The following is a 15,451-nucleotide window of genomic DNA, read 5'->3' as shown; positions in this document are numbered from 1 at the left end:
CTTCACAATATGTAGTATACCCCCCCACGCACACACACACACATACACACAATGACCAGCTGACATAGTTCCAAGACCCCAGAGCGCCATTCCAAAAAATAGTCTCCTTCTCATCACTGCGCTCATCTGTCTTAAAAGTGATTTTATCTGCAGCGTAGACACAAGATTTATTTTTTCTTCAAAGGAGGAAGAGTTCAGCCAAGAGTGTGACATAATGTGATTTGTTCTCTCAGGCATTTCTTACACATCAGTGTCGTGAATCTTAACTGGATAAGAGAGACAGCCACATTAGAACTAGGGGGGAAAAAAAAAAACATAATTTATTGAACAAGATATAAAAATACATCTATTTGTTTTTAGAAGTGTTTACTGCCTGGAGGGCCAGATATATAAATCATAACGCTCACATTCTTCAGTAGGTGCACCCAAACAATCTTGTGACACAATACAAGCTCTGTATCAAAAAAATCTAAAGAAAATCATTATTATTTATAAGTGAAAATGATATTATTTTTATTATTGTGGTTTCATGAAAATATATCTGTAATTCTTAAAAAATATATCTCTGTCATGGTTTGTTGGGTTGTGGGTTTATTTTGAGGGGTTCTGTTTCTGTTTACGTTTATAGTTCCGGTTTCTGCCCCTGTCGCGTCTGCCTGCGTTAGTTTTGATTTAGTCCACCTGTCTGTTACCTGCGCCTCGTGTCCTCCAATCTGCTCCCTTTGCCTGTTGTCCCTGCCCAGCTGCCATGTGTTAGTTTGATTAGTTTGTGAATGTATTTAAGCCTAGTGTCTGTTACAGCCCGGGTCGGATCATTGTCTCTGTCATGTCATGGTCATATTGTCGTGTCTCTCCCGTCGTCAGTCAGCCCCGTGTTTTCCTGCTAGCCTGCCCGTCGTGTTTGTTTTCTGTTCTGCCAGCCTGCCTGCGCCCTTAGTTCGTGTTTTTGCCGTCCTGTTTTTTCCCGCTTTTGTTCCCGTTCCTCAATAAACATGGATTTCATCAACCCCCTGTCCCGACGCTCCCCTGCTTTTGGGTCCTCCGCAACCACGCCGGCGTTCACACCCGCCGTGCACCCCCGTGACAATCTCTAATATCTCCAAAATAACCACGCCAGCTTAAAGCCCCTGATCTCACACTGGATGTCATGTAAAACTTAAAAAAATAAAATGACTTCACTTTTCTGACTCTTCTCCATGACGTGCATGCAGTCACGACTGATGAAGTGCTCTAAAGAGCTCAGGCCAACTTGAAGAACCAATCCTCACACTGATTATCATGGCAGACGTTAGAAAAAAAAAAAATCAACCAGCCAGCTCCTTTCAATGGTCAACAACGAACAATGAGGCACTCTAAAGTAACGACACCAGCGCAAAGTCCTTGTCCGCACACCAGATGTTATGTCAGAATTAAAAAATACACACGATTACTTCACTTTTCAGCCTCCTTTCCATGACTTGCATGCGCTCACGACTGACAACGAGGCACTCTAAATTGATCCTATCTGATCAAAGACAAATACTTCCAGCTCCTCTCTATGATGTGCGTGCACTCAGGACTAACACATCTCTCTAAAGAAATGACGTTAGCTCGAAGCCCCAATCCACGCACTAGCTGTCCTGACTCACTTTAAAATAAAGAATAATTCTCTTCCATGACGTGTGTGCACCCTCGACCAACAACGAGGCACTCTAAAGCGATCAAGCTAGCTCCAACCCCCAATCCACCAACTGGCTGTCATGTCAGACAAAAGAAGAAATAAATGACTCCACCATTCCAGCTCCTCTCCACGATATACGTGAACTCACGACCGACGAGGCGCTCTAAAGCAGGCACGCAAACTCAAAGCCGTATCCGGCCTCCTTTCTGACCCTTCGTGTTCTTCGATCTTTCTCTGAACGACATATGTAGTAACTGCATGTTGCATTTGGTACACATTTCTTCAATCGTGGCGGGTCACCTAACCATGGACCCACATGACCTTACAGCGGTGAAATTTGGCCGCATGTCCAAGAAGCAGCGAGACAGCCTCTACGCCGAGGTCCAGAAGCATCGGCTCCAGCAGCAGCAGCGGGACCACCAGCAGCAGCCCGGGGAGGCGGAGCCTCTCACGCCCAGCTACGGCCTCTCGGCCAACGGCCTGACGGAGCTCCACGACGACCTCGGCGGCTACATGGACGGCCACACCCCCGACGGCACCAAACCGGACTCGGCCATCAGTAGCTTCTACTTGGACATCCAGCCCTCCCCGGACCAGTCCGGCCTGGATATCAACGGCATCAAGCCCGAGCCCATCTGCGACTTCGCCCCCGGGTCCGGCTTCTTCCCTTACTGCTCCTTCACCAATGGAGAAACCTCCCCTACCGTGTCCATGGCAGAACTAGGTGAGAGACTGTGTAGGGGCGCGATGGTCAATCCGACATCCATCAATAAATGCGTTCGACTATCAGTCAATCGCTTCCAGACTAAAATTGTCTCAACTCAACAGTTAATATTTTCCCATTTCTTTCTTCCTCAATGAAACCGGGCAGATCTTCATTTTGGTAAATCCAAATGAGATATATACAAACATCTGCTTTTTCTTTGCAAAACAGTTCATATTTTTTCACCTATTTTACGGAAATGTGAGATAATGGGCTGATATTTGAATAAAGGGACATTAAATGTCGATTTAGCGTATTAAAATGGGTACACTCTAAAAACAATTGGGTTCAAAATAATCCAATAATGGGTCAAAAAAGAAATACTTGGGTCAATTTGACCCAACCTTCTGGGTTGTTTTGTACATAAAGATGCAGTTTTTGTTATTTTTAGGTTGTCTTTTACCTAATTAACTCTTTTAGAGGTTGCAGGTTTTTAACAACCCAAAAAGTAGGGTCAAATTCACAAATAACAGTCCTTCTGAAGACTGATTAAAGCTAAATTTTAAAAACTCAAAAACAAAAAGCGAAAATAACTCAAAATAACTATAGGGAAAATAACTCAAGCTATATTCTAACCCTGTGAGGTGGGGTGGAGAATGGGGGTTGCTGGGGGATAACGCAACCGTGGGGCAAACGACACAAAGGTTGCTTAAAATAGCAGAAGGTTGGAGACTCATCTCTAACACTCATTAAAAGAGCTTTTTCTTTTTTTTTTGTAATTAGTTTCCATTAATTAGGGCCAATCAGGATCCAGCAGGGCAGGCGTCTGGGGAAATCATTTTTTTAGGCTCCCCTGTGCCCAGGAACTCCTTTTAACAGATGTGTTTTCAAAACCATTTAAATTCTCGTGCTCACGACTTCTCTCAGAGCGAATGTGACCTTTGTTTGAGTGAGTAACACGGGGGGGGTGGGGGGGGGGGGGGGGGGGCATTTGTGTCATAACTAGATTGACTTTGACTCAATCTCAAGCTATGAGCTTTCCTGGAGGCAGGAAAAGGAAAACGTCAACAAGCTTTTTTTGCTTTTCTTCCTTGCTGAAGACCGTGTAAATAAATCATCTTTTCCTGTGGCAGGGGTCATCATCACTGCACTCTTCACGTTTTACAACTCGACTTGTGTTTCAGAGCACTTGGCCCAAAATATCTCCAAATCACACATGGAGACATGTCAGTACCTGCGAGAGGAGCTGCAGCAGATGACCTGGCAAGCCTTCCTGCAGGAGGAAGTGGAAAGCTACCAGAGCAAGGTAGCTTGACCGCACGTGTGCCCGCCCTCCTCACTGTGCCAAATTCAAGCGGGTAACTGCTTTCCGTCTTGTTGTGTTCTCAGCCGCGGGAAGTCATGTGGCAGCTGTGCGCGATCAAAATAACAGAGGCCATTCAGTACGTGGTGGAGTTCGCCAAGCGCATCGATGGCTTCATGGAGCTGTGTCAGAACGATCAGATAGTGCTGCTCAAAGCAGGTATGACAGCCTGTCAACACACACACACACACACCACACACACCTGCATAATCCAGATACTGTCACAAGGGCGAAGCTGACCTGACTGCACAATGAAAATTCTCAGTGTGTGCATGCAGTGTCACCTGCTACTTTCCCCTGCATGGACACATCACAAGATAAATGTTTACAATGTCAGATAACACTACTCCGTTTCTTTTTCTTTTACTACCCCTTTTCACGATTTTGACACCACTCCACCATTCATTTGAAGAATTGCTGGCGCTCACACATTCTTTCACACATGTTACTGACCAGGCTAGGAAAAAAAAAGTCGACCAAATCTGGTAATTGACTTTAAAAATTGATGTACTCATAATATCCGCCTTATAGTATAGACGGCTGATATGTGGCAACCTTTCTTGCAGTCGTACACGATGTTCCAATGGCAACAAGGGATAAAGAGTCCCATCCAAAAATGGTTAGCGCTAATTCGGGAAATTTTGAATTAAAACAGTGTGACAAAAAAATGAGCAATTAGCTCCACTCTTTAGTGTACTCATTGAAAATTGTTGAATGTTACAATCAGACAGATTATGGGCGGCACGGCTCGGTGGTTGAGTGGTCGTCTCCCAGCTCAGAGGCTGTGGGTTCGATTCCCTGACCATCAAGACCATGTCGAAGTGTCCTTGAGCAAGACACTGAACCCCCAGTTGCTCCTGATGTTGCATCATCAGTAGGTAAATGACTAGTCGGTGTAAAGCGCTTTGAGTACCCAAGGTAGAAAAGCGCTATATAAGTGAAAGTCCATTTACCATTTTCAACACTGCAACATAAACATTCACCAACCACCACAGCGAACAGAAGTTGCATGCATTTTGTCAAGGGTTAGGGTTAGGGTTGGGGTCAGCTGCAGCTGAAAATGAGCCGGTAGCAAAAGTACCTCTTCTGTTTATGTTTACATTTGCACGCAAACTTGTTAATTTTCTGACAGTGAGTGCAATTAAAACAAAACTTTGAAAACTGAAAACATTTTGGGGTAAAATTCTTGTATTTTCTATGTTGCTGTGTATACAACGTGCCAACGGTTTGGCGACAATATCAAAACTTCACCAAAAGAAAGAAAGAACAAATCTCATCTTTGTAATTTCTTCATACTTTCCTGTATTTATATCCGCAAATTATATTTGTTGCGGGTATAGTGTATGCTGTGACAAAGCTGTGTGGCAAATGGGTAAGAAAAAGACCTTGAAAAGAGTTTCACTAAGTGTTCCGTTGAGATAAATTTGAACCCTACCTCCTCGTTATCCTGTTTGGTCGGCTACAGGCTCAACTTGAGGTCAATGTGCAAGGGCCGTTAGCCCAAACCTTGTAGCAGTCGCACGGTTTGCAATCCGCTCTCCTACAAGAACCACATTTTTCTGGGCAGACATCGGACATTGGTTCAGTCTGCTCTCTTCTTTTATTGAAAATAATGCCATCACAACATCAGCTCACACGAGCTGCTGTTAGCTGTAACTCAGGCACTGGCTGCTTACAGCCAACTGACTTCTGCCCTCTAGCTTCTCCCATTACCGTTACTACCTCGAAGGTTGTCCAAAAATTTCTAATCTTAAATAGCCTTCATTTTTTGGAAAAACTGTGTTTTTCGGTACGGTAGTTCATATTTTACAGTATACCATGAAACGCGTATGTGTGTAGCAGGTGGTTTTCATCCTCTAATGTCAGTTTTAATAATAAAACTAGTCACATGGTAGCACCCCTAATAGTGGCTGTTGCATTTTCCCGATCTCGTTCTCCCCTCCCTCGGAGAGCTACAAATTACAGGGTAGACAGAATAATTCCCCACTATCTTGTTCAATAAAGGTTGGATGAATACACGCTATCACCACTAAATGAAGCGCAATCGTTATCTGGCTTGTCATTACGGATGACTGGCCTTCCTTCTGATATTATCATATAATGTGGAGGTGCTTTTTATTCTCCCCACAATGACAGGTGGCTTCTTTATTTCAAAGTGTCGTCTGTTGCTCACATTGTAAAAGCGCGGCGCCGGCGCGTAAGCATGCCTGGCTGACTGATGTCTTACTGTTAAGTGTGGGGGTGAGGGGGAGGAACAACACAGCCATTCAGCATGTTGTTGCCGTCTGTCTCCACAGGCTCTTTGGAAGTCGTGTTTGTCAGAATGTGTCGTGCCTTTGACTCGCAAAACAACACGGTCTATTTTGACGGAAAGTACGCCGGGCCAGATGTGTTCAAGTCATTAGGTAAGTGGACGCTTTTGTCTTACCTAGTGTGTGCGTGTGGGTGTGTGTGTGTGTGTGTGTGTGTGTGTGTGTGTGTGTGTGTGTGTGTGTGTGTGTGTGTGTGTGTGTGTGTGTGTGTGTGTGTGCGATTCGCTCCTTTTCCCTTGATGTACCGTCCAAAATTAGAATCTCCTAATCTGCTCCACGTAATGCTGAAGGCCTTGAAGCGAACACTGGGCGTTCATCCCCGCTTTACCTGGCACGGTCCGTCTCGGCGGCGCTTATTTATGCCAGGAGCGAGATGATAGCGAGGCACGCTTGCATCTGACTCCTGTAACTGTGGAATAAATGCAGCCAGACAGAGCGCCTTTTGGGAGAAAGCTATCAAAACCATCACCGATAGGCTGACATAAAGAATCTCGGATAGCTCAAATGGCATTTTTGTTTAGCTGTCATGACATCACTGAGCCTACTGCAGAGGATTTTCCAACATTTGCTGGTTTTTTTAAGGTGAAAAATGCTAATGAGTCCCGTAGTGGTTGTAGACATGTTGGATTGTCTTCCTTGATGTAGTTAGCAATGAAGTCAGTCCGTTGACTGACGCTCTCAGCTCGTACTGTGTTTATATACAGTAGCGGTCAAAAGTAGAGAAACACTTTCAAATTCCGAAATTCAAAAGTCATTCCAAGTCATAAAGAATTACACATATCATTAAGATGACTGGGAAAATAAGATGTGCCAAACTGTTAATAAAGATTAAGGAAGTGTATTTTTATATCATGAAAACCATATAAAAAGCCTAAAGGCTGAGCCAAGATTAAGCATTTCCTGTCAAATTCCAGCCTTTGGAATTTGTAAAGTACGTTATAAATAAATAAAGTGCGCTCAAATGATTGACTTTTGGGAAATTTTTTGAAGCGTTTATGATTAAAAGTGGGTCTAAAAATGACTGTTACAGTCAGAAAGCACACACATGCATTACAAAATGGAAGCTATGTCATTGAGCTTTTGTTCCAAGAAGTCACCATTTGGATCACAAAATATCATCTAAGGGGCAAGTTTAAGACCTACACCGTTTTTCATCACGGACAACAGGAGGTGCTGCATTTAACATTGTCCGTTGCTATAACCGACATGGCAGCCTCCGTAGAAGTGCCACCCCCCATATAAAATCATTTCATGATAATTAGACCTACGATTACATTTAAAACATACCGTTGGTCGTTAAGAACACATTCATTTACGATTACATTTAAAACATACCGTTGGTCGTGAAGAACACATTCATTTACAGGTTTTCAAAATTTCCAATCATTTCTTTTCTTCCTTTTGATGAAAAACGGTCCAAATCTTACACGTTGTCCCTTTAAAGCCAGCGTCAACGATGGCGCCGATGTGACTTTTGCGGGAGGCCGAGAGGAGCGACGGGCCCACCGAGCGGCATTGGCGTCGGCCGCCTATGCCAGATAATTGATTTAACCAAACGCCTTGATGGCGACCTAATTTTGCCTTGCATAACACCGCCCAAGTGCCAAAAGTGAGCAAAAGCAGCGCCTGTTCTGCTTAAGACGCTCCCATGCGCTGTCAGCGTGCAGCTCTGTTATTCTTTCTGTTTTTCCTGCGCTTCCCCTTCCGCTCCCCTCCCTACGTGCCTCTCTCCCAATAAAGATCAAGAGCGAATGTTGTTCTTTGGTCTCCCTCATCCTAAGCTCTCTCTTTGCCGTGGCAGGCTGTGACGACTTGATCAGCTCCGTCTTCGAGTTTGGGAAAAACTTGTGTTCGATGCACCTGTCTGAGGATGAGATCGCCCTGTTCTCCGCCTTTGTGTTGATGTCTGCCGGTAGGTGTCAGTCACCGTGAAAAAAGCAGAAAACGCAGACCCAGAATTTGCCGTGACAAGGAACAAATGTACCACTCGCCTGTTTTTTTTTTTTGTTTTGTTTTTTAAGCACTCCATGCTTAAAATTAGCGCCCTGAATTTACTTTTCCCGTTACTGCTGACTAACGGTATGATCGTCTTACCTCACAGATCGATCCTGGCTCCAGGAGAAGGTGAAGGTGGAGAAACTTCAGCAGAAGATTCAGTTGGCTCTTCAGCACGTCCTGCAGAAGAACCACAGAGAGGACGGAATTCTTACAAAGGTACTGATCATATGCCTTTCGTGTACTGAACAACCACCGTGCAGTGTTTGCAAAAGATCGGAATCACCTCCAATTCAAATGGTCCCAAATACATTAAAAGGCATCAAGAAAGTCAAGAAGTTGGCTTACCTTTCAAGAAAATGTCAAGATTCTAAGTGTGCCTTATAGTCTGAAAAAGAAGTTCATCATACTTGCTCCAATCTTGTGGAAACACGTTTAATCGATATGCCTAAACTAACCGTTTTGGGGTTAAATAGATGACCCCAAACATCACCCAACATACAGCAACATAAGAACAGCAACAAAAGAGAGTGAAACAAATTTTTCGAGTTATTCATTTAACATAAAGGGGTCTATCCCTTTTCCCGCCAATTTACTGGTTATTTTTGACCCAACTTGGCTCCCTACATCCCTAATTAAAGAAACATTGCCGTATTTTCCGCACTATAAGGCGCACCTAAAAGCCTTATATTTTTTAAAAAGCCAATAAGCGCGCCTTATAATCGGGTGCGCCTTATATATGGGTCAATATTGACATTGGGATTCATAGATGGGTAATGAACTGATAAATTAAGTGTTACCTGTTTCTTTGTTTTTTACAGTTGAACAACTTTGGTCATATTGACATTGCGTTATTATGCTATTGAGAGTTTGGAGTTATTATTTGAGTTATTATATTTATTACTTTGAGTATTACTATTTTGTGATTGAAAAAGCTTTAATATATGTCACTAATTGAGGTTGCGCCTTATAATCTTAAAAAAAAATATATATAAGGCCTTATAATCCGGTGCGCCTTATATATGGAAAACGGTTTAAAATATGTCATTAATTGAGAGTGCGCCTTATAATCCGGTGCGCCCTATAGTGCGGAAAATACGGTACTTTAAAAAGGATTTCGCGAAATTGGGCATTTGCACCCCGTTTGCCAATCGGCGGTCCACAACTGTGCAGCTCTTATTTATTAGCTCGCAGCGTGGCCCACATGCTGTTTTTGGAACTTCATTTAAGTTGCCAAATACGTGAGTTTGCACGATAAAGTGTTATCCCAACACTTCTCGGGGGACTTTTTCATGATGGCACACAAAATGCATTTTCATTGAAAAAGAAGCGTTGCCTTATCAATCGCGGTGTCAGGCTTCCTCACGCCTGAGCGCTTGTCTCAATATTTACACGTCAAGTTTGCCCCTATGCGGAAGTCAAAACACGGCAAGGGAGGGGGGCGGGGGGGGGATGCGTTCCAGCACCGTTGCCCGCGTCCTCCTGGTCCGGCTGCGAATCTAAACAGCTTGTCTCTTCTCTGTCTCTCCCCACAGTTGATATGCAAAGTGTCGACACTGCGGGCGCTGTGCAGTAGGCATACAGAAAAGCTTACGGCTTTCAAAGCAATATACCCAGACATTGTGCGTGCCCACTTCCCCCCCTTATATAAGGAGCTCTTTGGATCAGACTTTGAGCAGTCCATGCCCGTTGACGGGTAGCGTCCCTGCCAGGTGCCAGGGCGCCTACCGTAGAGGGAATGTGGAGGATGGAATCTGAGACACTTTATATTGGTGCCCCGCACAAACCCCAGTGGACAAGATGGCACGCTGCTCAACTTCTTTTTTTATCCCGCGGAGTTGCTTCTCAAGGTTTACATCAGCGGTTCACTTTTGGAAGACGAGGGGAGTCCAAACACGCTCGAACCTGACCATCTTTTGCGCATTTCTCGGATAAAACTCCAAACGGGATGTCGGTCATGCCTTCGCTCGCCGGGATTTGTTTGAAGTATGTCGTGATGTAGTCTGACTTGAAATTGTAAAAAAAAAAAAAAAAAAGATCATTCATTTTCGTGTTCAAATCAAATCGTTTCCCTCCTGAGCTTTTGCACACATTCAAAAATGAAATGCGCACTTTTTGGTCACGTTCGGCTTTTTTTATTGCCCCCCCCCCCCCCCCCCAGCCCTTTCTCGCGGTATCTTTTGGACGCACCGCTCGGGACGCAAACTCACAGCGACTCGGAGGGAGGCTCCGTCGGCACGGCGATGCAATCGGCACCTCTCTGTGGACAATCGTTTGAAGATTTGAAAAAAAAAATATATAGAATTCTGGTAATTCTACTGAAATGATTTTAGCTGTCAAAAAAAACCCTCCATCCGCCATTGTTGCATAGTGAAATCATGTAAGGCCATCTGCTATTAATCCTTCTGTGGACGGGTGCCCTGGAGAAGCACGGGGCACCAACACAATGAAAAGGCTCCATTCCACCTGTTTTATAATGTATTACAGGGTATATGGTCATAAGTACTTACTATACAGAAAAAAAGTAATGTTTATAGAATCTATTTTAAATAACATGTATGATATTGGTAGTTAGACGATTCTTAATTGTTCAATTGATAAGGCACTTTTCTTTACACCTTTGTTTAATTTAAGACTTGTATATTTACCTAGTGATGTGTTGCATGTGCACAAGATGAAATACAAGTTGAAACCACGGCCGCAGAGGCTACTAGTCCTGGGAGTTGCAGATGGGCGCGTGTGGCGGGCGGGCGCGGGAAGGCAGATGACGCACAATCCAAATGGTAAAAACGCTCACTTTTCACGGCCTCTTCGGGATGTTTTGCCGCTCGTGCGGTCAAGTAAATTCAGCAAAATAATCCCAGGCACGCCCGGGAGTTTATGGCAGTTGGATTTATGAACAAGTTTTGACAAATTATCTGTTTGTCGCTCCAAACTGAAAATTTGAAGCGCAATAATTTGAATATTAATAATATTGAATTTTATTCCAGTCTTGCGATTAATCAAAACTGAGTGTTTGAAAATTCCATTACTTACCATCTCAGGATCAACTTTTAGGGAAAATACAATCATGCGTAGTTATTCATACTTTGGCCAAATTATTGACTTTAAGTAACGTTTTTTTTTTTTTATTTCATTTCATGAATGCCTATCTTTTACTGTATACACTCTATAAAACAATTCGAATCCAAACTAATTATGAGTCGAAAAATGACCAATATTTGGGTCAATTTGATGAAAACTTTCTTGATTGAAACAACCAACTTTGGGAACTTTTTAAATCCCTTTTTGGCCCATAATTGGCTTATTTTAACCCAACTGTTGTTGAGTATATAATACCACAACATAGGGCTGCACAATTATGGCCAAAACAATAATCACTATTATTTTGGTCAATATTAAAATCATGATTATTCATCATGTTTGGTCAAACATGTATATTTATTGCCCTTTTTTTAAACAAGCAGTATATAAACAAGTTTTAAAGTCTCAATACTTACATAGTAATAATAAAATAAAATAAATAAATAAAGTAAAGCAAAAAAGCTAGCTTTCTGTAGCTAGTTTTCTTGCTGAGTACAAACCAATGAAAAAATGAAGCCTACTTAGAACCAAGCACATTGTTTACTTTTAAGCCAATTTTAATCAACTAGCAGTCAAAATGTCATGTTCGCTCATGTCAAACCGAATTTATTTATTTATCGGATTTTTCAAAATGGGTCTCGATTGCCAGCTAGCACAGTACATATCAGGAATCAGGTGATAAACTCAATGCCATTTCACACTGGTAAATAATATGTGAGAAATAAGATGCTTTTGTCATGCAGAAATGTGAGAAACATTGCCCCCTGTTGGTAGGATGACAAAGTTCTTAACTTGACATGTACAGTAGCTGGCTTTTCAAATGTTAATATCGCAGATGATCATCTTAATTAATCTTGGCAGCCAATATCGTGATCGCGATTAAAATTCGATTCATTGTGCAGCCCTACCACAAAAGTCATATTTTGACAAAAAATTTCCAATTCCAAAAAAATGGGTCTTCTGAAACTGAAAACTAGGTACTGCCAGTTTCATACGCACTTCGTAAATATCACATTTGCATAAATTACTTTTTGAGATTTTGAAAAGATAATGTTCTACGTGATGATAGTGATCGTGTTGATTTATCACAAAAAATAACACTGACGTAGCAGTAGGAATGAGATATACCCCAAATGTCCAAAAAAATCGAATCTTTTCCACTGATCTTTTCTACATCATTCCTAGAAAATCAATGTCCCATCACAACACCGCACCCTGCCCAAAAGTATTCATAGTCTTTGCTATTACAGGCATACGCTCTCTATTGTTGTATCGTTAGAAAATGATCCAATTGTGAAAATTGTTCTGTCGTACAATTTCCCATTAAGATCAGTAGCATGGATCATTTCAATCATTTCAATTGGCAACAAGATACAACTTCAACAAATACAATTCCGCATCATTTGGCCAGTGTATGACTTTCTACAGAATGCTAATGAATTATCAGATGCCAGGTGGTATACATTATGATCATCTGGGAGTTTGCACTTTTACGTTTCTTCATAAAAGAAGGATTTTTGGCAACTCCTCATTTTGCACGTGCGCCTAATGTTCGGTCCATTGGGTTCGGATTCGCAAACCGAGCCAAGTGATCCCTGACTGCAATCCAATTGTCCCATCTAGTGGAATGCAGAAAAACAGCAAGCAACAGAACTTAAAAAAAAAAAAAAAAAAAAACATCTCATTGAAGTGTTCTTATTGCCGTTTCTGGATTGGCTTCATCTGCCTTCCCAAGCCGACAATGCAGAAGAAAGAATGAAGGGAAAGTGAATATTCAAAGCCTTGTCTGGTCGTAAAGCTTCTATTTTTGTAACACGTTTTTTTGGTTAATGAACTCCAGAACGAGAGAGAAAGAAAGAGAAGGGGAAAAGATGTCAGAAAGCACTTAACTATATTCCTGCAATAATTAGACTAGCAGTTGTTTGTACAATTAGGGAAGAGAAGCATAAAACGCTAGGACAAGTGCTATTTTCAGAATGCTTTGTTGTTGTGCTTTTGTTTTTTTGTTGAGTGTGTCTTTCTTGTTAGTGTGGTCGTAATGTGATAGAACAAACATACAAAAAAAAAAAAAAAAAACCTGAATGTGCCAAACAGTAGTCTGCTTCCTGGTCTGTTATGTAGGATGGACTTGTAAAACATTCCAGCAAATTCAGTAGCGACTTTAAGAAAGAACTGTATTTTTTAAGGCAACGTGGAAAAAAAAAACAACAACAACCTGAAAAAGAAGTCATTGAAAACGACTAAAAAAGATATCCCTTTAGAAGCATGCCACCACTGTCATCAACCACGACTTTGAAATCAGTTTTGATTTGCTAACTTGCACACCATCATTCCTCTGCTGTGCAATGTGCGCAAGGTGTTGTAAACGACCGCCTTGCGCTGTCACCCCTCAGGGAAGAGATTGATTTTGCTTCTTGTTTTCTTTTTTTTTACGTTTTAATTTGGTTGTTGCATTGTTTGTGTTAGGGCTGAACAATTTTGAAAAAAAAAAATCCTAATGGTGATTTTTCCCCCTTACTTTAAAACTATATATATATATATATATATATATATATATATATATATATATATTAGGGCTGTCATAGAGTTAAGTTTGTTAACTCAGTTCTATTTTACTTTCTGTGGCAGCTGAACTCTACTGTATGGTGCAGATAAGCAGACATGAACCTATCAATGAAAACTTTTCAGAATTGTTGAGAAGACCATTAGAAGAAGGAAATGCCCGTAACCATGAGTCAGAGTTGGTAGTTTTGTTCATCAGTTAGTTGTATTTTACAGGGAATTTAATTAGCTGTTACAACGGTCTTTAATATGAAGAGGCTTTTTTTTTATTTGTTGATTTTATGTTTTTCAAAGAAATAAAAAAAATATATATATATATATATATATATATATATATATATATATATATATATATATATATATATATATATATATATATATATATATATATATATATATATGGCTAACCACATTTTATTTTACCAAACAAATGTGAATTTAAATCCGATTACAGCAAGTTTTTCAGGTTTCGTGAAATATTAAACATGTAAACATGGACTGCATCTTTTAAGCACTGAGAACATATAAATAACGTACAGAATAAAGGCTTAAGGCTGATCGAAATGATGCATCCTCCCTCCAAAATGCAGTTTTTGCAATTTGCAAAATCACATTGTACAACATCGCAATATGGATTTGAAATCAATGAATTGTTCAGCCCGAGTTTGCGTTCAGGGAATGCTGCACCATGAATGGTTGAGATTAACGTGTGAATATACATCACTTGAGTTCTCGTGGGAGCCACTCATAGACCACCGCACCCCTAATACCAACCCACAAAAAAGGAAATTTCACAAAACCATCTCCACCAAAAACAAAAACCACCGTTTTCGAAATCTGTTTTTAGATGGTGTCATCAGGGTCCCTCTTTGTTAGCAAAACCAAATATTCTTATGCAATACAAAATCTGTTTGGGTTGTAGTATTTATGCTGTACCTAAGTAATAATCTCTGTTCTGATGCACAAGCCCTGTACCACGAGTAAAACCTCAGACTCCCAGCAGAAGAAACTTTCCAGTCTGGAAAAGTGCTAGACAATCCAGGACGGAGAGGCGCGGCCCAGAGGATGAGGTGTGTCCGCTCAGGGAGGAGACATCTATAGACGTTCACACACAAAGAGATGGATTTTCCTGATATTATTTATTATATCTCCTCAAACTGCAGGAATCTTGCTCGACTTAAAAAAAAAAAAAAACCTAAAAGTGTGTTTGAGTGTTTTGTAATATGTCCTACAGTCTAAAACAAGCAATATGGCCTTGTTGTGTAATTACGGGTTTGACTGACTTGACACCCGCAACGTTTCCAAGTAATAAATCCGCCGCGGCCGTGTGTGTTCGTCGGCCACCAGGCGCATGAGTGTCCAACTATAAATCTGTACATTCACACGTAACCAAGCGAGGGATTGATGTGTGCTAAGTGTGCTCTTCAATCAGTGTATAGTAAAACGCTCCTCCTGTCTCTGCTCTGTTGTCTCTTTGTAAAAAGCAATAGTTTGTGTGTGTGTGTGTGTGTGTGTGCGTGTGTGCTTGTTGTCAGTGTGATAAATGAAAAAAAAAAAAGAACCCAGACAAGGCTTTAATAATTACAATGGAACAGGGTTATGTGGATGAGAAGGTCTTGATATATGTATTTTTTTTCTTTTGTTTTTATGGAAATGCTGAGCTCAATCCATCCTCAGTACGTAGCAGTTACAAAGTGTGACATAACGTCTTCAACGATGCAACTGGATTTCTGTCGTAGGACTTATACTGATGATTCTTTCATTTTATTTCT

General features: G+C 41.4%; 1 protein-coding gene and 1 long non-coding RNA gene across 3 annotated transcripts in view; one reads left to right on the top strand and one right to left on the bottom strand.

The window, feature by feature from the left end:
- The window catches only part of roraa (RAR-related orphan receptor A, paralog a), a 255,755-nt gene extending 241,814 nt beyond the window's left edge, over positions 1-13,941 (top strand). For both annotated transcript variants that reach the window (XM_088416240.1, XM_088416241.1), the window contains 7 exons: positions 1,989-2,384; positions 3,548-3,669; positions 3,753-3,885; positions 6,024-6,131; positions 7,840-7,950; positions 8,140-8,252; positions 9,569-13,941. In XM_088416240.1, coding sequence (XP_088272366.1) covers positions 1,989-2,384; positions 3,548-3,669; positions 3,753-3,885; positions 6,024-6,131; positions 7,840-7,950; positions 8,140-8,252; positions 9,569-9,733 — 1,148 coding nt within the window. In that variant the 3' untranslated portion in view covers positions 9,734-13,941. The remainder of the gene's footprint in view (positions 1-1,988; positions 2,385-3,547; positions 3,670-3,752; positions 3,886-6,023; positions 6,132-7,839; positions 7,951-8,139; positions 8,253-9,568) is intronic.
- LOC148422513 (uncharacterized) overlaps positions 1-15,451 on the bottom strand; it is a 45,466-nt gene that overhangs the window by 15,926 nt on the left and 14,089 nt on the right. Inside the window, exon 2 of the long non-coding RNA XR_015865797.1 lies at positions 8,133-8,213. This is a non-coding gene — a long non-coding RNA (uncharacterized LOC148422513). The remainder of the gene's footprint in view (positions 1-8,132; positions 8,214-15,451) is intronic.

Source organism: Hippichthys cyanospilos, chromosome 6 (genome assembly GCF_059441005.1).
Source record: "Hippichthys cyanospilos isolate Australia breed blue-spotted pipefish chromosome 6, RoL_Hcya_1.0, whole genome shotgun sequence".
NCBI classification, from domain to species: Eukaryota; Metazoa; Chordata; class Actinopteri; order Syngnathiformes; family Syngnathidae; genus Hippichthys; species Hippichthys cyanospilos.
Note: the sequence above shows the minus strand (reverse complement) of the source record. Positions and strands in the feature narration are given on the sequence as shown.